General features: G+C 40.6%; 1 protein-coding gene and 1 long non-coding RNA gene across 4 annotated transcripts in view; one reads left to right on the forward strand and one right to left on the reverse strand.

Annotated features, from left to right (window-relative positions):
* Positions 1-24,040, forward strand: part of PHF2 (PHD finger protein 2) — a 125,035-nt gene that overhangs the window by 84,241 nt on the left and 16,754 nt on the right. For both annotated transcript variants that reach the window (XM_081176326.1, XM_081176327.1), the window contains exons 5-14: positions 937-1,078; positions 2,667-2,853; positions 5,612-5,774; positions 7,476-7,563; positions 8,580-8,686; positions 10,600-10,691; positions 11,980-12,069; positions 16,502-16,906; positions 18,597-18,716; positions 20,288-20,406. In XM_081176326.1, the coding sequence (XP_081032452.1) occupies positions 937-1,078; positions 2,667-2,853; positions 5,612-5,774; positions 7,476-7,563; positions 8,580-8,686; positions 10,600-10,691; positions 11,980-12,069; positions 16,502-16,906; positions 18,597-18,716; positions 20,288-20,406 (1,513 nt within the window). The remainder of the gene's footprint in view (positions 1-936; positions 1,079-2,666; positions 2,854-5,611; positions 5,775-7,475; positions 7,564-8,579; positions 8,687-10,599; positions 10,692-11,979; positions 12,070-16,501; positions 16,907-18,596; positions 18,717-20,287; positions 20,407-24,040) is intronic.
* On the reverse strand, positions 6,660-16,632 carry LOC308577254. 2 transcript variants are annotated; one of them, XR_014003545.1, is made up of 5 exons: positions 16,524-16,632; positions 10,562-10,705; positions 10,176-10,254; positions 9,385-9,457; positions 6,660-7,360 (listed from the first exon to the last, which is right to left on the reverse strand). It is a non-coding gene; the product is annotated as an uncharacterized lncRNA (long non-coding RNA). The 2 variants fall into 2 exon arrangements; XR_014003546.1 differs by lacking the exon at positions 6,660-7,360 and having other exon boundaries at positions 8,724-9,457.

Here is a 24,040-nt window from a genome sequence, read left to right on the forward strand (position 1 = left end):
GTCATTTGAAAACAATGTTATTTAGGCAGGCCTTGGAAATGTGACTTTTCTTTTAACCAGTGGAGGTTTTGACTGATGTTTTTATTTTTGTAGTTTTTGCATGGTGTGCATTGCCTTGTATTTTCATACAAAAGTTTGGCTTATAGATATTTATTTATTTATTTATTTAAATAAATAAATAACAAACCTTGGAGTGGCTCACAAGCTTTCTATCTATATCTATCATCTATCTATCTATCTATCTATCTATCTATCTATCTATCATCTATCTATCTATCTATCTATCTATCATCTATCTATCATCTATCATCTATCTATCATCTATCTATCTATCTATCTATCATCTATCTATCTATCTATCTATCATCTATCTATCTATCATCTATCTATCTATCTATCTATCATCTATCTATCTATATCTATCTATCTATCTATCTATCTATCATCTATCTATCATCTATCTATCTATCTATCTATCTATCTATCATCTATCTATCATCTATCTATCATCTATCTATCTATCATCTATCTATCTATCTATCTATCTATCATCTATCTATCATCTATCTATCTATCATCTATCTATATCTATCTATATCTATATATCATCTATCTATCATCTATCTATCTATCTATGTATCTATCTATCTATCATCTATCTATCTATCTATCTATCATCTATCTATATCTATCTATCATCTATCTATCATCTATCATCTATCTATCTATCTATCTATCTATCTATCTATCATCTATCTATCTATCATCTATCTATCTATCAGCACAGTTTCACAGAAAGACGGTATGAACCATTTTCTCCTCAGGCCCGCCCTGTGGTGACAACCCATCATGCTCTTTGAGTTCCACCTCGGCCCGCAACTCATATTGGTTCCATTTTGACATTCTCATTTTCCTTGGTGTTTTTTCCCCTTTCAGGACCAGAAAGGAGTGTTGATGTCACCGATGTCACCAAACAGAAGGACTGCAAGATGAAGCTAAAGGAATTTGTCGATTACTATTACAGCACTAACAGAAAAAGAGTCCTCAATGTAATTAACTTGGAATTTTCAGATACAAGGTAAGATAGAACGACAGGCTTGCCTTATTCCTGGGATGGGCAGGTGTGTTGCTGGACACACCTTCCTTCAGCCTCAACCAGCATAATGAATGGTCAGGGGGAATGACAGATGTAGTCGAACAGGATTTGAAGGGTCACCGTTTTCTCATCTCTGCCTTACTGCACAGATTCTGAATATTCCCCAGCATATTTAGCATTATTTTTTCTAGAGCATTAACAAAGACAATTCCTCAGTAATCCACCTATGTCTTATGTAATGATTGAATCAATGGTTTGGCCTTCCTCTACAGATTACGAAATTGCTTCCAGACGCATTATTCAACTGTGTTTCAGTTTGCTGATTTTTTTTTTCTGTGGGCAATGTTTGTAGGCGACTGATGAATATATGATTTGCTGAACCATGTAATTTAAACCTCTTTTTTCTTGTAGGACTTCTGGGCAATCTACATAGACAAAAAGATTATTACGGGGCAGGAGAATGCTCCTTTATAAACAGAGAAAATGATGAGCTCTGGCAAAAATAAAATAAACAATGGTTGTTTTAGAAGAGAATTCCATCTTATTGGACAAGAGAAAGGAGTGATAATTAATGCAGATTATAGAAAGGCTGAAGGATAATTGCAAGATCATTTCTTTTGTAGTATCCATAGCTCTCTAGGCTGTATTTATTGTTTTAATAATGTAACCCCCTTCCTTCCACACAAAGGATCAAAAGCAATTTCAAAGCTCTGTGATTATAGGTATTTTTCATTAGGTATTTTTTTACAGCTTTTCCTCTATCTGCTGAAAGAATAACGATGGGAAGCATTTTATTCTTGAGGATCGTTGAAACAATCCTCACATGCTGCTGATTTAATCATCAGCCAGGAAATATTGTAGTGCTCGACAAAGAGCATGGCATTTTAACAGGCTCCAAAGTTCTGCCTTGACACGAAGTGTAAATGATACGTACATTTACAACGGGAAAATTTTAGTTTTAAGGTCCCACACGAGAGGTGCTTAAAAAGAAGAATATATAATAAAGCTGTTCAGTACTCAGGAAGCAGAAAAAACTGATAGTACTGTTTGCTCTTACATTTACATGTTTGGGGGGGTAATAAATATTTTGGCAAATCTGTTTTGATATTGGTTATAACGGGTTTATTGAGAGAGAGAGAGAGAGTGGAGCAGTACCACTAACAGTCAAATTCTACTCAGAAATGAGCTCGATTGATGAAAAGGGGGGGGGGTGACTCCCAGGTAAAGTAATCTTTTAGCCTAAAATAATCTTTCTCAGATTTGATTAATCAAACCAAACAAACTCAGTCCATATGACAGTGAGTTCTTCGAGCCCATTTACCTCATGCTCCTCCCGCCCTCAGTAAAAAGTTCTAATTTTTTTTTTAATACTTCTGCTAACTTGATGTTTTCCAAGATTATTGATTCATCCTTCTTGTGTGTTTGAGAGAGATGGCTACATGAGAACTGGTACTTTTGAGAACTGAAATCACTACCCTGGAATTTCTCCAGGAACAGGAGACTGACAGAGATAAGCTCTAATGCTGACTTTAAGCTCATTCCAGTCTTTTTTGCTTTATATTTTAAACAGAATGTCCAGTTTTGTGGAGTCTCCTGATATAGTGAAGAAACTTTCTTGGGCGGAAAATTATTGGCCTGATGATGCTTTGCTGGCAAAACCAAAAGTGACCAAATACTGCCTGATCTGCGTGAAAGACAGCTACACAGATTTTCACATAGACTCCGGTGGCGCTTCTGCCTGGTACCATGTCCTGAAAGTAAGATGCTTTATTCCATATTTGATCATGCATTGTTCCATAGTAATTCCTCTCTTTTCTTGAATATCCCATTTTAGCTCTGCTGCTAAAGTAAGTATTTGACTTAAAAATACATACAGGGGTACCTCGGGTTAAGTACTTAATTCGTTGTGGAGGTCCGTTCTTAACCTGAAACTGTTCTTAACCTGAAGCACCACTTTAGCTAATGGGGCCTCCTGCTGTCGCCGCACTGCCAGAACACGATTTCTGATCTCATCCTGAAGCAAAGTTCTTAACCCGAGGTAATATTTCTGGGTTAGCGGAGTCTGTAACCTGAAGCGTATGTAACCTGAAGCATATGTAACCCGAGGTACCACTGTATCAAGGACTTTCAGAAACAAACAGCGGTTTTTGACATGTAGTTTGGGCAGTCATTTTGCAAATGCTTCCCCAAACATCTAGTATAAGACCATGAAGCATGACCTTTCTTTCTCTTTTTAATTGTTTTTATTAAAGATTTTCTTGGGTTACAGAAGTGTATACATGGTCTCCACTTTCAGATTATAAAGTCCTTTTTTACAGATATTGTGGGGGATGAGAAAGGGGGTAGATTTTGTGTCAGTGTTACGTTTCTGTATGAGGTATATAACATATACAGTTTGAGAGAGAAGCAGGGTGGTAGCATAGTGCATTGGTAAACTATGGATTTTACTCCTGTGGGATGCAATGTTAGCCATCAGCTTGGATTCCTTTAAAAAAGGATTAGGCAAATCCATGGAAGATAAGGCTATCATTGGATATGTGCCACCACAATGGCTATGTTCTGCTTCCACTCTCAGAGGCTATATGCCTCTGAATACCAGTTTATGGGACTCACAAGTGCAGAGAGCACTCTTGTACTCACGTCCTGTTTGCAGGATTCCCATAGTAACCTAGTTGGCCGCTGTGAGAAAAGGATGTTAGCCTAAAGGGCCTTTGGTCGGAGCCAGCAGGTCCCATGTCATGTTCTTATAGCTTCAATATGTACATGTATATTTGCTCCCTGAACCATAGTTCTGTCAGTGCAGTGGTGCTTATAACTTGCCTTTTCCCACTGAACCGTTAAATTGTAGAATTGTAGAGTTGAAGGGGATCCATCTAGTCTAACCCCCGGCAAGGCAGGAATCTCAACAGAGATTCTGCCTAATAATGACAATTTTAGTCTGCTCCATATATCCATATCTTTCTTAATTTCTTTCCATACCACCTGTCCTTGTACAGGTTTATATTTTTTGTTGTCATCCAAATTCCTAAATATTTTATTTTTTTAGCTATCGCGATTCCTGAGTCTACTTGTAATTCTTCCATCTCTTCTTTCTTCAGATTTTTTGCTAGCATTTTCGTCTTGTTTTTGTTGAGTTTAAACCCTGATACCTTCCCAAACTCTTCCATTCTTTTTATTGCCTCTTTCACACTTTGTCTTGGTTCTTCCAACGTTAAGACTAGATCATCTGCGAAGGGTCTTAACTTAAATTCTTTTCATCCCACCTTAATGCCTCTGACTTCTGATGATTCTCTTAGCTTCTTGTTCAAGACCTCTAGGACTGTAATAAATAGCAAGGGAGTGATTTCTTCCTCGTGTGATTTCTGTGTTTATATCCTCAGAAATACGAACAGCCACAAACTAATAAACTTTTCACATAAACACAATTCTGGTTTTAATACCGCTGTCTCTACAAACTTGTCAATCTATTTTTTGCAATATTTTGAACTCACATGCTTAAGGTGGACAGCATGTTTTTACAGAATAAAAGCCAGGAACAACCTGCTTCTGTTAACTTATTTTGATGATAGGCAAAATAAGGTTGTGTCACCGCATCCGACAGAGGACCCCATTGTAATTCGAAGGATATGTTATACAGTGGTACCTCGGGTTAAGTACTTAATTCGTTCTGGAGGTCCGTTCTTAACCTGAAACTGTTCTTAACCTGAAGCACCACTTTAGCTAATGGGGCCTCCTGCTGCTGCTGCGCCGCAAGAGCACGATTTCTGTTCTTATCCTGAAGCAAAGTTCTTAACCTGAAGCACTATTTCTGGGTTAGCGGAGTCTGTAACTTGAAGCGTATGTAACCTGAGGTACCACTGTAAACGTGTTTGCTTTGTTAGTTAAATTTAGGCCTTGTCTTTCAATGTCCAGTGCAGCTAATGACAGTATACAATGCATATTGGAGAAAGTCTGTTTAAATAAAATAAGTAATAACAAGGAGGGCAGTTAAAAACAGAGCATACGAAACAACAAGAACAACAACCAACAGTGGTCATTTAAAACCAGTGATGCCTCACAAACAGCAAAGGAGATGACTTATGTCAGCAGGCCAAAGGCCTGTCCAAACAGGAAAGCTTTTGCCAACTCACATCCACACCATATGTTTAAAGCACCGTTTAAGTGCCATGGCTTCCTCCAAAGAATCATGGGACCTGTAGTTTGTTAAGGGTAAAGCGTGTTGTTAGGAGATCATAAACAACCTACAGCTCCCAGGATTCTTTGGGGGAAAACAGGGACTGTTAAAGTGGCATGAGAACTCTTTAAATGTACGGTGTTGCATGTGACTCAAAGGCTAGCATTGAAGGGCTTAAATTTTAACCATTAAACGGAAGTGAGTTCCTGAGCCTGTTCTCAACAACTGAAAAGGCCCAAAAACTATTCTTTAGCTGTTGGTGGAACAGAGATATTTCTGTAGACATACTACATAGTATTATTCGAGCATGATAATCAAAACATCTCTTCTTTCCATTACAGGGAGAAAAAATATTTTATCTCATCAAGCCAACCTCTGCAAACATTTCCCTCTATGAACGGTGGCAGTCAGCGGCAAATAACAGCGAAATGTTTTTCGCTGACCAAGTGGATAAATGCTACAAATGCACAGTTAAACAAGGACAAACACTTTTTATCCCATCAGGTGAGGATGCTGCGTTGAATGCATTTGTTAGTTTGAGTTTTGGAATTATTATTATTATTATTATTATTATTATTATTATTATTATTATTACTACTACTGGGTTTCCCATATGAGACATGAAATGATATAAAGTTCTGCCATTTACACACTCATTCTGTAGAATGAGAAGCCAGTAACCTTTCAAATGTTGGTTAAATGGCCCCATGCAACCAACACCCACACCCACACACACCAAACGAGTTTGTGACGGGAATGCTTCAATCTGGGCTAGGAGAAGCAACACCCACCCATGAGGCTGTACTCAGTAGTTTGGAATTTTACACAGGGTTGGCCTGCAGCAACTCGGGAGTAGCTGGCGTGATGGGGCAGTTGCCTTGCCATCACCTATCCAATATCAGTGTTAGGGATTTATGTCAGTGCAGCCCCAAATTCACCATCACCCTGTCCTACTTCTGCACTATCTCAATAAGTGGCAGCTACATCACTCTTGAATTGTATGCAGTTGTATGTAATTCTGCCTAATATATACTTTTTTTTTTTTTGCATAGCACAGTTCCCCTGATGTAATGCATTTATTTTCACTTATAGAAAATATTTTTATGGAGACTTTCCCTTAGTTGTGTGCACTTTTTGTACACATTACTGGGCTGGAGAATCACGTTGTAAAATTTGTAGAGGTGCATGGCGGGGGGACTACAGCAGGATGGAGGAAGTGAAGAAAATCACCTCTCCAGGAGCTAAACCTGTTCTGCAAGTGGAATAAAAAAATTCCTTCCAGTAGCACCTTAAAGACCAATCTTAGTTGGTCTTTAAGGTGCTACTGGAAGGAATTTTTTTATTTTGACTATGGCAGACCAACACAGCTACCTATCTGTAACTGCAAGTGGAATGTCAGCACTGGAAGCCCCCTTGAGGTTTTGGTGACTCTCCAAGAGAAAGGACTTTAAACTACAGTGGTACCTTGGTTCTTAAACTTAATCCATTCCGGATGTCTGTTTCAAAACAAGGCACGCATTTCCCATAGAAAGTAATGCAAAATGAATTAATCCGTTCCAGACTTTTAAAAACAACGCCTCAAACAGCAATTTAACATGAATATTACTAACAAGACCATTGATCCATGAAATGAAAGCAATAATCAATGTACTGTACTATAAACTAAATAAGACCATATTGTAGATGATAAAAACTAAAATTATTATTTTTTCTTACCTGCACTGATGATAGTCATTGTTTGGATGGGGGGCTTTTATCCATTTCCACTGTCACACAATCAATAAATCAATCAGTAGCTGAACTGGGTTTCACACAGTCACAGAAACAAATTAACCAATAGGGACTCAAAAACAAAAATGCAAAATAAATAGCAAAAACAAAAGTGTCAAACTTAATCTGTTCTGGAAGTCTGTTTGACTTACAAAATGTTTGAAAACCAAGGCGTAGCTTCTGAATGGTGCAAATGCCCCGGAAACAATAGCCGACAGCCACATCTGACGTTCAGCTTCCGAAAAGCTTCCGAAAACTGCAACACTTACTTTCGGGTTTTCGGCATTTGAGAACCAAGGTGTTTGGGAACCAATGTACCACTGTATATATGAGAAAAGAAATGTGAATGAGCAGTAGACTATAAACATTTAAGAAGCTAGTGATTATACTTCTGCTTTTTTAAAGCTGAAATGTTTCCCCTTCTGTCTTTTCCAGGATGGATTTATGCAACTTTAACTCCTGTTGACTGCTTAGCCTTTGCAGGACATTTTCTACATAGCCTAAGTGTAGAGATGCAGATGAGGTAAGATGTTCATATTTATCTCAATTTGATAATATTCTAATGAGATGTGCATTTTGTTGGGTCTGCAACAAAGAGTGCCACTAGCTTAGTTAGAAAATATTGTCTTTCCTGATTAAAATAATAGAAAATAAACAAACATTAATTCCCACAGTTGTTGTTATGATTATAAAGCACACTTGCATATTGGTAAGCATAACTATGTTTTTTAAAAAATCAATAAACCTCATAAGCAGGGCTTTTTTCAGCCGGAACTCATCAGAACTCAGTTCTGGTACCTCTCAGGTAGGCGCTATTGCCATTATAAGATTACAAGGGAGGCGTTCATGGTGAGTTCTGGCACCTCTTTTTCTAGAAAAATAGCACTGCTTATGAGATTCATGAAACTGCCCACTTCCATTGTCCTAGACTCTGTTCCATAAATGTCTTAAATCTATTCAAAATTATTGTTTATAGTAGTCGTCGGCGTAATTAACTGTAATTAGGCATACAAAGAATGGGTATTTTAGAATGCAGTCCTATACAATTACCTGAGAATAAGTCCCATTGAACTATATAGGACTTAGTTCTAACTATGCATGCTTTTGTTTTAATATGTTTTTGTTGGTATATTAATTATGTAAATTCCTACTGTGAATCACCCTGGGATGTATTTGTATGAAGAGCAAAAAGTAAGCATGTAAATTCATAAATTGCACCAATGTTAAAAATGTGACATTGTGTACACTTTTGGCTGTATATTTGTGCAGTTTGTCAATTGTTTTCCAAGGAACAGTGTGGGATTTTGGGATAGTTAATTCAGCAAATGCTATGTAAAAAGCTCTTCTGTTTCACGTTACGCTGGTCATTTTCACAGCAGCTGAGGATTTATGACAGCTTGGATGATAAGAAGCACCTGTAAACCACAGCCATACAACAGTTGTGTTATGGTCAATGCTAGGAGATACTTTTCTTTTTGGTTTAGAAAGCTTCCTGTAAACTGTTCAACTGAAACACTTTTTTTTTACTATGCATCATAGAGCATATGAAGTTGAAAGACGATTAAAAATTGTCAGCTTAACCCAGTTTCCTAACTTTGAAACGGCATGTTGGTACACAGGAAGACACCTGCTAGAGTCATTTAAAGGTAAATAAAAGCATTTAGTGTCTTTCTTGCTTTCCATTGTTTGCCATGCTAAGTATAAACAAAAATGATCTAGCTATTTTAAAAAGAATAAACCTGCTATGGGTTTTGGAAAAAAGATTTTCAATAATGAGATAGTCAGATAGATTTCAATAAAGTAACTTTTTAAAAACAGCAACATGCATTTGATACTGATGGCACTAATACAAATTTGATTTTTATGAAGGATTTTAATTTGTAATCCAATTTTACAACTCTGCAGGGGACTCTTGTGGAGTCAATTATCCACCAAAATGCTAACAAACACATTTCACAACAAAGATGCTCTGAGTCAAAAGTGGTCTTCCTTGTAAAAACTGAATGTGCAGTACTCTAGAAATACATTCCGGCTGGCAAATCCTGTAATTTAAATTAATTGTCTATTACATTCAGAACAAAGCCTTTAGATACCACTCTGCTGGAAGTGTTTCCTTTTGATCGTATCCTCCTTGAGGTGACCAATCTTCTTGAGATCTTCCCTATGTGACCTTCGTCATCCACCTGACCCTACACCCTACACATTCTCCTGGAAATTTATCTTCCCAAGTCACTTTCTTTAGCCTCCTTTTGGTTGCATTCTCCTGGAGGTTATTTACTTACCTGGCGGTAACCTGCTTGTCCTTCATTTTAATGCTACTGTCATAGCATTGTTACATACTGACCTTCTTGGAGCTAGCTTTTGTCTTGATCACACTCTCCTGGAGTTGACCCCCTCAACCTTTCTTTTGATCACACCTTTCCAGGGTAGAAAAGAAAACCGTTACTGAAAGTCTAATGTGCTAACTTAGCTGCTGTATCAACATAGAGGGGACTAGTCAATGACAGTGTTTCTGCCTAATAATTTCCTCAGAGAATTTCTTAGATTCCAATTGCTTTACCTGTGCCCTGTCCCAGGATCTTACACATTCATTGTTCCCGCTATTCTGGCGTCTAATTGTTTCATTGAAATACCACAGTAAAATTGATATCCTTATTACAGAAGAATACAAGAGCTCAGGTTGGTTAAACGGTGCCAAATACTGCGCAGAGACCTTGAACACAATACATCCATGCCCTGTAATCTTTGTAAAGTGCCATTTTCTTTTGTAGTGTACTTGTGGAAAAGTACTATGTGTCTTAGCCCTGACAATGTAGCAAAATCTGATATCTAATTAAGGCATGTTACACTTAAAATAAACATGCCACAGGTCAGCCATCTACTGTATAAAGTCAAATGCTGACTAATTCCTAACTACTCTGATATTGGAACTTTGTGTATACTGCTTTGAACTTTTTCAGAACAGGGTGTAAACATGAGGTAGACTTGTATTACCACCACTGGACAGAGAAAAGAAAGTACTTCAGCATGCAACACACAGTTAAATTGCAGAACTTGCTCCCACAGGAGGCAGCGATAGCTTTAAAAAAGGATTAGACAAATTCATGGAAGACAGGGTTATTGATGACTACTAACCATTATTGTTTTGCTCTGCTTCCACAGTTGCAGGTAGCAGTGCTTCTATTTATCCCATGCCGGATACAGCCCTATGTATCTGGAATTGTAATATTATGAATGTATAAATCCATTTTTTGTGGACAAAGATATCTACTAATTTTAATTTGACACCACGTTTGAAATCCATTGCCAAATCTCAAAATAAACGAGCAGATTTCAAGTTGAAAATTCACCTGTTCTGAAATTTCAGATTCTAAAGTTGGGAACTGTTGATTTTATGACCATACAAATTCTTACTTACAGCATGCTTTTCAGACTGTCCACTTGCTTTTAGATTGCCCCTTCATAAAACAAAGAATGTACCTTTTTCATTTTGAAAATGTGTGTGAACAGAAATTGATCACCTTTATTGAATGGCCGTTGTGTTCTCTGCTTTGCTTAGGATTGCACAAAGCTGGGAAGCAGCCTCCTTCTCATTTAGTCCAGGGAGCAAAGATCCTCAATGGCGCTTTCCGGTCATGGACTAAAAAGCAGGTGGGTTTACGTGGCTGCAAAAAAAGAAAAGAAAAAAGGGAAAGGGTGGGGCAACAGGGAGAGAGAAGTCTGCAGATAACAGAGGCAATAATCTGAGAAATCCAAAACAATAGCCTGAGAAATCCAATAGAATGAATGGTTTCATATTCAAGGCTTTCAATGAAACAAAACGTTTTGCATCTTGCACTATTAAGCAAGCTCATTAAGCTTTATTCAAAGAGATATGTGAGCAACTAAAATCCTGCTTGATGTGTTCAGCTATTGTTTATGTGTAGCAGAGAAAAGAAGCAGAAAACGAGGACTGTCTGTATCATTTATATATTTATTATATAAATATATATACTTGGTTCTCCTCCCTCCAGTTTATCCTCACAACAAGGCTGGGAGGTAGGTTAGGCTGAGAGAGAGGGGCTGGTCAATGGATTGTGCCAAGGGGAGAAGCAGAGTATCCCTGCATGCCTGAGGAAATATAGGAAAGATCCCCGTATGTCCTGTCTGTGCATGGACACAGCACAGGAAGGTAAAGAGAGCTGCTGTGAGAATACAGGGAAGCCAGAGGAGGATTAGCAAACAGCACCAGAAGACAGAAACCTAATGTGCTTCCTTGGGAAGATTTCGGGAGGTGATTTCATACCAAAGTGTTGCCTCGGTGATATCTCATCTCTAGATTAGGATAAATTGCACACTGCCCTAGATAAGAATGAAGGAATGGGGATTGGATCCAGAGTTCTGCAACTGGGGTTCTGTGAATGAAGGGTTGGAGATCCTCCAGAACAACATGGGAGATGGCACAAGGGCTGTAGGGGAAGGGATGGGGAAGCGTCCATTGGGCCGAACTTCTTCCCAGTCATGGAAGAAGCCCTTCAACACACATAAAGAGGGTCTCCCTGCTCAAGCATGACGTGCAGATTCACGAAGTATTCCATATATAGTATATTAACTTTTTTAAAAAATTAAAATAAGGGTACCTTTGGATCCATCCTGAGCTTTGAACTGAAGTGCTCAGTAACATTAGCCGGTGCTTCCCCCCCCCTTAAAAAAATGTTTAGGGGTACTCTCATTTTGACTCAAGAAAATCACCATTTTATAGTTCAAATTGGGAAAAATAAATACAGTAAATGGACAAAAGTACAAAGATTCACAAAATGTTTAGGGGTATGTGTACCCTTGCGTCCCTCCAGGGAAAAAAAAAGCACTGATGTTAGCCTTGCATAATTTTAACAATGCGAAATTATAAGCTCTCTTGATGCACATTTGAGCCTTTTTATTTGGCTTTATTCTGCTCTAGGCATTAATAGACCATGAAGATGAACTCCCAGAACATTTTAAACCCACACAACTTATTAAGGATCTTGCCAAAGAAATAAGATTAAGTGAGGTTGGTATTCTTTCTTGAATATACACTTCTTGCATTTCTGTATAAAATGTCAGCAAACTGATTTCTGTGTTTCTAAAGGGTAGTTTACTAATATTAATTTGTATCCTACATTTCCCTGTCTATGGTCAACAATCTTCATGGAAGATACAACAGCCAAAGGTTTAAATTTGAAGGTCTTGTGCATTTTAGACCACATCCCTCCTTCCTAAAAAGGAAGCTTAAACTTTATTCAAAATGTTGAGCCTCAAAAGTATAATAGCCAGGTAAATACAGCTTGCTGAATCTAATGCACACATGAGGCCTTTAAAAAAGTCTCTCCATGTTCTTTTACATCATACCACTTTAAGCAATCATGGCTTCCCTCAAGGAATCCTGACAACTATAATTTGGTTAAGGGAGCTGAGAGTTGTTAGGAGATCCCTCATAGAGCTACCATTTTCAGAGGTTTTAACCGTCAGTCCCTCTCCCCAGGGAACTCTGGAAATTATAGTTCTCTGAGAGGGGAATAACCATCTCTGAACAACTCACACCCTTAACAAACCACAGTTCCCAGGTTTCTTTGGCAGAAACCATGACTGTTAAAGCTGTACAGTGGTACCTTGGTTTATGAACTCAATCCGTTCTAGAAGTCCATTCTTAAACCAAAGCATTCTTAAACCAAGGTGCACTTTCCCGTAACAGCAGGGGACTCAATTTACAAATGGAACACACTCAACAGGAAGTGAAACATGTTCTGCTTCCAAGGCTAAGTTCACAAACCAAAACATCTACTTCTGGGTTTGCAGCGTTCTTAATTCAAGTTGTTCATAAACTAAGCTGTTCTTAAACAAGGGTACCACTGTATATAAGTGTGCTTTGAATGTATGGTACAGATTTGGCCTATATCTGAAGCACATCTTAAAATGACGATACATATACTGAGATTGGACTTGGTTTGGCATGTTATGGTGGCAGCCAAAAACCATGAGGAAAGGGAAGGTGCTGTGATGTTTTTATTGTATCAATCTGTATGTGATCTTTTATATGTATATGTTTTAATTCTGCTAAAGCTTAATTGTTTAAATAAAATATTTTTTTAAAATGTGTGACAAAATAAGCACGTCTTAAAATGATCTTTAAATGTTACCAACGGCGGGGGAGAATCTGATCTTAGTTGGGAGGTAATTCCATAGAAAGACAGTCATCACTGAGAAGGCCCTATCAAAAATATCTAATACTTCAGTGAACTTCCAGGCAAGTATTGCCTATTTGGTTTAGGAAACTGGTTTAGGATCTGACTGATTCACATGGGAAGCCAATTCCGTACATTAATATGGCAGACACATGAAATCCACCCAAATGGAAATAACTTGCTGTTCAATGGACAAATTGAAGCTTCATGTCTTTCTAGCAGTGGCGTAGCGTGGGGGGTGCGGGGGGGGGGCCGGCTGCACCGGGCGCAACATCTGGGGGTTAGGGTTAGGGGGCGCAAATCCACGGGTTAGGGGGCGCAAATTACTTGCCTTGCCCTGGGTGCTGACAACCCACGCTACGCCACTGCTTTCTAGTGACTCTGTTATTCTGAAATGGATAAATAAAGCAACTGGTTAGAGGTCTTAAAAAAGAAATAAGAAATGAGGGAATGGTTAATGGCTTCAGAACAAGTTAGGATATTAAGCCAGCTTGGAAACCATAGCTTCATATCCTGGCTTGTTTCAAAGGAATTTACCATAGTTCACCCAATCTCATGAAGAGGATGTATGCAAGGCCAAATGTCTTGTTTGCATCTTGGCTTCTTAAACTGAAGTGCAATCATCTGAACATGGCCAATAAATTGGATTGTGCCCAGTGGGTGAAGGATCAGGCCTAATGAGTTCAGCTTTGCCTCTTATTCTGAGTGCAAGGATACCAAGATAGGGGCTACTAAAAATCTATCTGCCTTTTATGGGTTCCATGTAGAATATGGATTCTGATGATTATTAAAACGACAGCATTAAATAGGAAATAATGTCTTTTTAATTAGTCACACACTGTTAATTTTTATTGTGCATCTTTTACTGCTACCTTTTACCTTGGGGGACAATGTAATTCTGTTTTGCTTCTCCCATGCGAATTAATTTGAAAGGCATTCTCTTAAAACTGATTAGCATTTTAAACATTTCTTTCTTCATTTTCTATTGTTTTAGCCAAAAGAAATATAAAGAGAGAAAAGAATGGGAGAGGCTTTTTGAAAAACGTAAAAACAAGAACAAGAGAACAAATGAAGCAAATAGTAATTCTCCACATTTAAAATTATAATTAGATGATAATCACGCTTTCCTAATTAAAACAACTTTTATAAATTATGGAAGTGTGTGACTATATAATAAACTTCTGCAAAGTTTGTATGTGTAGCTGGGACACCCCTTTATGTTTAAATCAATGGTAGTTGTTCCAAGGATAAAAGAAAATAAATATACCCTGCCGTTGTGATGCTCAGTACAGAAATATTCTTCTGAAAGTCCTGTCAAGCTGACAGAGCCACAAAAAGTAAAAATAGCATGGTACAAACTGCAAATTAAACTAGATAGTGAAAATAGGCATGTTGATTGGTCCTTCCTGAGATGTCCGCCTGTATTTTCCAGTGGAATGGTCAGAACCTATCAGCTCATTTCTCTGTGTTTAGGAATGAGAGAAAAACTTTTCAGACATTACAAGACCTACGTACAGCTGCCTCCTTGGGAAGTATCTAGTTTGAGTGGATTGCATGTTCTGTAAGAGTAGCTTTGGCTACTTTTTAGACCCAATTCTTTTGTTTGTGGATCATATTCACCCCCATCCTATGCTCCCTCTCCATTCCCCTTCTCACTCCACACCACTAATTTAGGAATTTGCAAAGCTTGTGAGAGCTGCAGAGGCCGGATCACATAGTGATCTCTCCATGTGATCTTGTCCCTTCTTTTTACATTTTTATTAATTAGATTTACCGTATTTTTCGGCCCATAGGGCGCACCTAGTTTTTTTGGGGGGAAATAAAGGGGGAAAATTTATTTTCCCCCCAGGCGCAGGGCTGGGGCGGGGGAAGTCCAAGCTTCCCCCGACCTCAGCCCCCAGAACAGGCAGCTCTCCGCAAGCCGTGGGAGGGCTGCGCTACTTCGTGCAGCCCTCCCGTGGTTTGCAGAGAGCTGCGTGAAGCCCGAAGCCTGGGGGCGCTGAGCTCAGTGCGCCCCCAGGCTTCGGGGTGCAGGCAGCTCTCTGAAAGCCGTGGGAGGGCTGCACAAAGTCACGCAGCTCTCCCACGGCTTGTGGATGTCTTCCTGAAGCCTGGAGAGTGAGAGGGGTCAGTGCGCACCAACCCCTCTCGCTCTCCAGGCTTCAGCGAAAGCCTGCATTCATCCCATAGGACGCACACACATTTCCCCTTCGTTTTTGGAGGGGAAAAAGTGCGTCCTATAGGGTGAAAAATACGGTATATACCGCTCTTCATCATAAGATCTGAGGGTGGTTCACAAAATAAAATACAGGATAAAAACAAGTAAATAATTACAGTGGTACCTCGGGTTACATACGCTTCAGGTTACAGACTCCGCTAACCCAGAAATAGTACCTTGGGTTAAGAACTTTGCTTCAGGATGAGAACAGAAATCATGCAGCGGCAGCAGGAGGCCCCATTAGCTAAAGTGGTGCTTCAGGTTAAGAACAGTTTCAGGTTAAGAACAGACCTCCAGAACAAATTAAGTACTTAACCCGAGGTACCGCTATACAGTCAAACCTCGGATGTCGAACACAATCCGTTCTGGAAGCATTTTTGGCTTCCGAAATGTTCAACAACCACTTCTGATTGGTTGCAAGAGCTTCCTAAACACAAGCAGAAGCTGTGTCAGACGTTCGGCTTCCAAAAACATTCAAAAACCAGAGCATTTACTTCTGGGTTTTGGGAGTTCAGGAGCCAAAACGTTCCAAAATGGAGGCATTTGGGAGCCGAGGTTTGACTGTAAAACAAAACAGCAAAACAATTATCCCCTCTTCACACAAACATATTTAAAAGGCCACAAAATATTAATCAGCTAAAGACCTGATTGAAGAGGAATGTTTTCACCTGGCACCTAAAATATATAATGAAGGTGCCAGGAGAACGTCCCTGGGGAGAGCATTCCACAGATGGGGAGCTGCTGCAGAGAAGGGCCGATTTTGTGTTGCCACCCTCCGGACCTCACGTGGAGGAGTTATATACAAAGAAGGGCCTCAGATGATTTATACGGTTTATATTGTGTTTCCTGGAGTAGTGGGAGATGAAGCCAGAGAAGGCTAGCAAACTTTTGCCTTTGTAACATGCAAACTGGGCCACACCACAGCCTCAGACCCCTCTAGATTGTCAGGAACACAATCAATACTCTGTAGAGATCAAGTATCCATTTTTTTTTTTTTAAAAAAAAGCAGGCTCTGAGCATGTTTGTGTTTGCCTTTCCCTCAGAACGCCTTGAAAGTCAACAAACCTGAAGTGGGTGCCAATGTGAATGTTGAAGAGGTAAGCCCTGTGGAGAAAGAAGAAATCCCATCTCCTGCACCACAGACGCCTCCGCCACCTCCGCCACCTCCATCGCCACCGTCGCCACCGCCACCAGTTGAAAAAGTCCCTAAGAAAAAGGCCCCAAAAGCAACAAAAACACCCAAGCCACCCAAACTAGCCAAACCACCCAAACCCCCTAAGCCACCCAAGCCGCCCAAACCCCCCAAGGCGCCAAAGGTAAAAGGGGAAGGGAAGAAAAAAGGCAAGAAAGCAAAGGAAGTACCGCCCCCTGCAATTCCGAACTTGGACCTTCTGGAGGCCCACACAAAAGAGGCCCTGACAAAGATTGAAACACCAAAGAAGGGAAAGGTGAGTAGGGTTGTTTTAGCTGTTGAAAAGGGGATGGCTTAAGAAAGGGTATTGAATTCATAGAATCATAGAATCATAGAGTTGGAATAGACCACAAGGGCCATCGAGTCCAACCCCCTGCCAAGCAGGAAACACCATCAGAGCACTCCTGACATATGGTTGTCAAGCCTCTGCTTAAAGACCTCCAAAGAAGGAGACCCCACCACACTCCTTGGCAGCAAATTCCACTGTCGAACAGCTCTTACTGTCAGGAAGTTCTTCCTAATGTTTAGGTGGAATCTTCTTTCTTGTAGTTTGCATCCATTGCTCCGTGTCCGCTTCTCTGGAGCAGCAGAAAACAACCTTTCTCCCTCCTCTATGTGACATCCTTTTATATATTTGAACATGGCTATCATATCACCCCTTAACCTCCTCTTCTCCAGGCTAAACATGCCCAGCTCCCTTAGCCGTTCCTCATAAGGCATCGTTTCCAGGCCTTTGACCATTTTGGTTGCCCTCCTCTGGACACGTTCCAGTTTGTCAGTGTCCTTCTTGAACTGTGGTGCCCAGAACTGGACACAGTACTCCAGGTGAGGTCTGACCAGAGCAGAATACAGTGGCACTATTACTTCCCTTGATCTAGATGCTATACTCCTATTGATGCAGCCCAGAATTGCATTGGCTTTTTTAGCTGCCGCGTCACACTGTTGGCTCATGTCAAGTTTGTGGTCAACCAAGACTCCTAGATCCTTTTCACATGTACTGCTCTCAAGCCAGGTGTCACCCATCTTACATGAATGAAGGTCACAAATGGTACACATGCAGGGAGCAGCAGCAGTAGTGTTGCCCTTGAGGTAATGTGGGTCCCTAACAACCACCTCTGATGTCCATGTGTTGATCATGGAAGTCTGAGCCAAGGAAGCTTGTGCATGTAGTCTTCTGTGGGAGTTGGGACCCTGACTCTGCAAGTTTCCAGCTCCTATAGAGGCCTACGTCACGGACTTGCCTGGTTCATCCAAGTTGCAAGAAGGGGGCTTGAATCATACTCTGATATTCCTGACTTTGTAGCTGATTTGGGTGGTTTTTTGTTTTTACTTTACACGAAGGATGGTTGTATCAATATGGAACTATAACCTTATGAAAGGCTCTCCCAAGGTTTTAACTCCTTAGCTAAGGGAGCTGGTAATTTTGATAGTGTGTGAATATTGGTGAAAAACGGATGATGTTTGTTGTGAAATCTTCCAAACGTTCCATATGAGTTCTACAGCATTATGTTGCTGTTGTCAATGACAATATTATCATCCTCATTATTATTATTAGTGTTGTGTAAGTTAGTTCATAACCTGACAAATACTTAAAACAAGAGAAGACAGCATTAACACCTGACAGGGAGCTGCCTTTATACAGAATGTGGTTTAAGAAACCTATAATAAGCAGGCAGATCAGCACATTGTTTTTATTACATTGTTCTTCACATTATATTCATAATATGGGGAAATGATTTTCTGTTTCCTCTAGGCTTGGCATTTGATGCTTCAGCTGTCTTGTCAAAATAAATTAATTCCAGGCAGATCTTAAGTGTTAGTTCTCTAAAAATTCACACTGGCCAAATTGGCGTGTGGTTATTAACAAGAAACAACATGTTTTGATATCTTTGTATTGGGATAATCTCCTGATTTGTTTGTTGGTTCTGTTTTCTTATTTGTGTCAGGCTGCCAAGAATACTTTGAGTACCCCTGAGAAAGAACCCGTCGAGAAGCAAAATGAGGTCGAAAAGTTTGAAATCCGAGAACAAAATAAGACCAAAACGGAAGCAAAATGGAAATATAAGGTATGAGTGTCCTTACCTTGTGCTTCTACAAATGTTTCGATGTAATCTTGAGAAGTAAGAAATAGGGTTGTGCTGAAAGTTTGCACATTAATGCTTTTGGCACAAAGCAGAAATATTCTATGAAAACTTTCCTTGCTCACTTTTTTGTTGAAGGTTTATATAAAGGGGCAGGTTCTTCCACATCTTTTTATTTAAAAAGCAAACTTAGTAGGGTATTTTTTGTTGGAAATGATGCTAGCCAATCAGGAATGATGCCATAAGGTCAGATTTAGATATGTGATCATGGGCCCCTCCATATGTCCTTTTTTACAGTGCATTCATTGTTATTTTTGATGGTATCAGAGTGGTTATACACGATCCCACTTTCAATATTATTTGTGTCTGCAACAGTTTCAGGGTGGACCTCCAGCTTCATTTCCAATTAGTGCATGTCCCATAACTTTCTGCTGAAACCCTGTAACTTTTTATACCACAAATATTCTGAGTTGTGGTGCTTTGTTTTGCTTTGTGAGTGTGTGCACCACTTTTATTGTGCTACAGTGCATGAGTGTTCCTTCCAACAGCAATGACGTGATAGCACTGAGGAAGCATCACAAAACTAATAAAACTAAATAGATATGTCAGCAAAAACTGGCCCCACCAGTCTGGGGGGCCAATTATAGAGTGAGGTCAAGTCTTCCTCTATCTCATTTCCTCCATTTCCATCACTGTTTGGAGCTTGTAAATCTCTGAAGAATTGCTTGCAGGAGGCAAATGTATGGGGGGGGGGGGGAGGGAATCTTTCAATTTAAGCTTAGCCATATAACTGAATGGTCCAAGAGAGGATATCACAATGTATTTTTAGTAGAGATACCCTGGTACAGTTAGGATACAATGAACTTAAATGCATGTAATTCCATTTCAGACTGTTTCTGATCAGTGCTGTAGAAGTTTCAGGTATAGCAATGTAGAAAATGATTTTTTTTTACCAATGTAGCTTCAGTGGCCCTGAATGTGATGTTAGCATGGTAACTCAGTTCACTGTGGAAGGCCTAAGGTCTAGTTGTCAACCCATTAGCCCTGTGCCCTCAGACTTTCCCCTGAATAAAATATAAATAAAATATAAGGCAAATGAATAAAAATATAAGGCAAATGTTACTTTCTTGCCACCCCCTGAAATACCTTCTTACTTAGTCCTGTAGCCTAGCACTAACATCAGCGTTTAACTGTACATTGGACTGTCACTAAACCAGTTTCTAGGGCTCAAGAGAATTGCTGTTATTCCTTTCCAAAAATTCATGGTGATTTTGCTGGAGCTAAGATTGGTGGCTGCAGTAGCACCTTCACTGCTGTGTCACCGCTCTGTCTTGCCATTTGCACTAGGCACAGCATTTCTTCCAGATGATCCTGCAAACGTGTTTTCACATTGTAGCAGATTATACGATTGGGCGGGGTCTTGTGACATTGACCTGTGGGTGCATGTTATGCTCGAATAGGTTTTTCTGGGTCTGCTCAAAGCACATTATAAGCCCCCAAAATAGAATAAAACAAACCTCTCACGGTTAAAATAAGACTGTTCCTGTCCTTTTCAGAATAGCAAACCTGATTCATTACTGAAAATGGAAGAAGAGCACAAACTGGAGAAGACACCGTTATCAGGAAACAAGGACAATAAATTCATGTTTTCTTTCTCCAACAAGAAACTGCTGGGGTAGGTGCTATTTTGGCAATGAAAACTGACTAATAAAACAGATACGGGCCATAAGAAATCTTCCAAGCACTCCAACCTCATCTAAAGATATTGACTTGCAATGTGTGCTATTGTCATTTGGACTTATGCTCAAGTATGTGTACTTCCTGAAGCATAGCTGAAGAAAAACAAAAAATTAGAAGGGGCAATATGTTTTCTTTGCTCTTCTTAGTCCAGAGACGAAACCCTGGCATGGACACAGATACAAGACTTGAGCCCAGAATGGCTGCCACAGTTAATACCACAAGTCTGCTTTTCACAAACCTCTTTACAAAATTGCTTGATGGTGCAAGAAAAGGACCCCCATGAAATGTTTAGTAATTGTCCCATGCCAGCAGGGAAGTGTCCTCATTGCTGATTAATTCACATGACTTTATAGTGTGTGGTGACCCCAGGAAAAGCTTTTGAGAAGCCTGTGGTTGGCGGTCCCCAATCTGTGGCAGGCCATGTGTGTCACAACATGCAGAATTTGGCTATCAGAACATGCCGGGAAATGCCAGACAAGCAAACACTGAAGTCAAAATCCTAGGCATAGTGGTGAGTGCACATGGCTGGCCAGCCACAAGCTAGAGGGCCGTTGTACATAGACTTCCCAAGGCCAGTAGTAGGATGGCAATGCTAATCTTATCTCCATTACAGATCAGGATGGAGAGGGGGATGGGTGAAATGGTGGCAAGGTTGGCGTGGTGCACATGCCCTGGATTGACTCTGCTGGTGCATTTGTACTGTGCTGACCTTGTCGCCACTTTGCCCCTGCCCCTCTCCATCCTGGTATTCAGCAGCAACATGGGTGGGCATAGGTCAGGTGAGAATATAGGGCAGCCTGCTTCATCAGGCCAGTGGCCTAGCTTGTCCAGCATCCTGTTTTCACAGTGGCCAACCTGGCGCCTCGTTTCTCTTGCGGTTTCTAGCAACTGGTATTCAGAAGCATACTGCCCTCGACCGTGGAGGCAGTACATAGCCATCAGGGTTAGTAGCCACTGATAGCCTGCCATCTGCTACTGCCAAAGGCCATCCATGCCCAGGAGTTATTGTGGACGGGCCCTTATTTCTTGATAACCTAGTCCAGAGGTGGCTAACCCGTGGACCTCTAGATCAGTGTTTCCCAACCACTGTTCCGCGGCACACTAGTGTGCCGCGAGATGTTGCCTGGTGTGCCGTGAGATGTTGCCTGGAGGGAAGCGGGCGAGTCGGGCGGCGAGAGGCGGGGCGGCGGCGGCGAAGAGAGGCCGCCCAGCGCGGGGCTCTCGCCGTCTGCCTGCCTGGCTGCCTGTGAGCTCGGCGGGCAGCGCCTCCGTCCGCAGCGCCCGCCTTGCGGCTCTCATTCCCTGCCCCTGCCAAAGCTCACCCAGCCAAGCCGCGCTCTCCTTCCTGCCTCGCTTTGCTGCCTCCTCCCCCCCCACCCCCAAAGCTTGGAGGTTCCCCGGCAAGGGGGAGGGAAAAAATTGAAACTTACACTTTCGTGCATCCCTCCCGGCGTGACGCTGCGCGCTGACGTCACGGGGCTGTAATGGTGGTGTGCCTCGAGATTTTTTTCATCAAACAAGTGTGCCTTTGCCCAAAAAAGGTTGGGAAACACTGCTCTAGATGGTGTTGGATTGCAAACCCCATGCTTCCTGAACCGATGGGCATTGGATTTCAGCAGCAACTGAGGGCCACAGGCCACCCACTCCTAATTTAGTTCCCTACCTCTGTCTTCCAACTGTCTTCACATAATTTTTACCTCTCTTCTGAATGTTCCATCTTTCCACTCCTCCTCCTAGCAATCACCTGCACCTCTGTAGGGAGGCCAGACTTATGTGTTAATCAATCTAACATCAATATGATAAGGAATCTGGGAGCATCCTGGATGCCTGCATTGCCTTGGTATCATCTTTGAGCATAAACCTGTAGTCCTTATTTAAGCACCCTTCTGGAGTCATAAGTAGACCAGATTCCAGGAAACCTTAACCCTCTGCAACTGCTTTCATCAAAATTATAGGTATTATGAGTAACAGTTCAATTTAGCCTCCACAAAGGCTATTATGTCATGTTGTGCCCTGACAACGAAGATAAACGAGTCATTTTTTTTCTACCTTTGATCTGAACACTTTGAATCACATCAGGTATTGCCTCTCTCTCATCAGACATCACTTCTCTTTTTAAGAAGGAAGCAGTTTTCCATGCTTTTAACTACTGTTCAGTTGGCAGGGTCTGAATTGACCTTGGCTGACAAGTTGACAATAGAGGGACTTGTTTGATAATGGCATCTCTCTTTTACATGTATATGACTCTTTTTTTTTGCACAGATTTCTGCTTTTATTGCTCACAGTAATTGTATAGTCCATTTATTTAAAGCAAAATATGCATGCCTACTTAAATCAGAGCTTTTATGCATGAGTGTATATAGTCAATCAGATTTCTGTTATGAACATAGAATATCTAAAGGCTTTTTCAGGCTTTTAAAGTCAATAGAAATATGTCAGTTCCCAGCAACTGAACAGCTAGGCTTATGATTTTATAGAAATATCAGTCTATACTAGGAGTCATTATCACATATTAAATGTCCACGGTTCAGTACTTCTTTTTATCACTTGGTTTTCCTGTGGCTTCTCAGTGTGATGAAGACAGGTGTCTCTTCAGAGGACATAAGTTACCAGCATGTTCCACTGAGCAGGCTTTCTCAAAGCCATTGGGCAGCTCACCGACATTTCAGGGTGGCTTATTCAGTTGTCCTGAATGGATGAATTGTTTCCTAAGCCTTTGTGTAGAATAACCCCAGTTATACTGCTACTAAATGAGGAAAAAATGATCACATATTATTTCTTTGATGGCATGAACTGACATTGAAAAATACATTGCCTGGCTTACGTGTGTACGCATACATGATTCCAACCCTTTGACTATTCAGGCACTAGGAGCATAATATTTCAGAATTTTTATTTACTGAACCAGATTGAATGGAGGGTCTCTGTATGCATCAATAAATTTATATCTAGTGCAAATGAAAAAGGTGGTGATTGCTGACAATGTTAAGAATCTGAATATTTGTGACAGGCAAGCAAGTGAATGTAGGACCCCCACTGCCCCCAAACGCAAAAGAAGAAGAAGAAGAAGAGTTTGGATTTGATATCCTGCCTTTCACTCCCTTTAACGAGTCTCAAAGCGGCTAACATTCTCCTCTCCCTTCCTCCCCCACAACAAACACTCTGTGAGGTGAGTGGGGCTGAGAGACTTCAAAGAAGTGTGACTGGCCCAAGGTCACCCAGCAGCTGCATGTGGAGGAGTGGAGACGCGAACCTGGTTCCCCAGATTACGAGACTGCCGCTCTTAACCACTACACCACACTGGCCAGGGATGTCAGCTGTTACTGTTAACTGTTGTCAATCTGAAGTTTTAGACTTTGGAACATATGCGTTGATGAATGCTGAAATTCATATGTGAATGTGACAGCCCCATTAAAAAAACGGTTTCAGGTTAAGAACGGACCTCTGAAACAAATTAAGTTCGTAACCAGAGGTACCACTGTAATTAGAAGCTAAGTGAGGGGAAAATTAGGGTGCTGTACACAACTAGCATCACATTTTGCTAGGCCTGTTTTGTGAGGTATGTTCTA

This window comes from Podarcis bocagei, assembly GCF_964188305.1.
Source record: "Podarcis bocagei genome assembly, chromosome: 2".
In the NCBI taxonomy this organism is placed as follows: domain Eukaryota; kingdom Metazoa; phylum Chordata; class Lepidosauria; order Squamata; family Lacertidae; genus Podarcis; species Podarcis bocagei.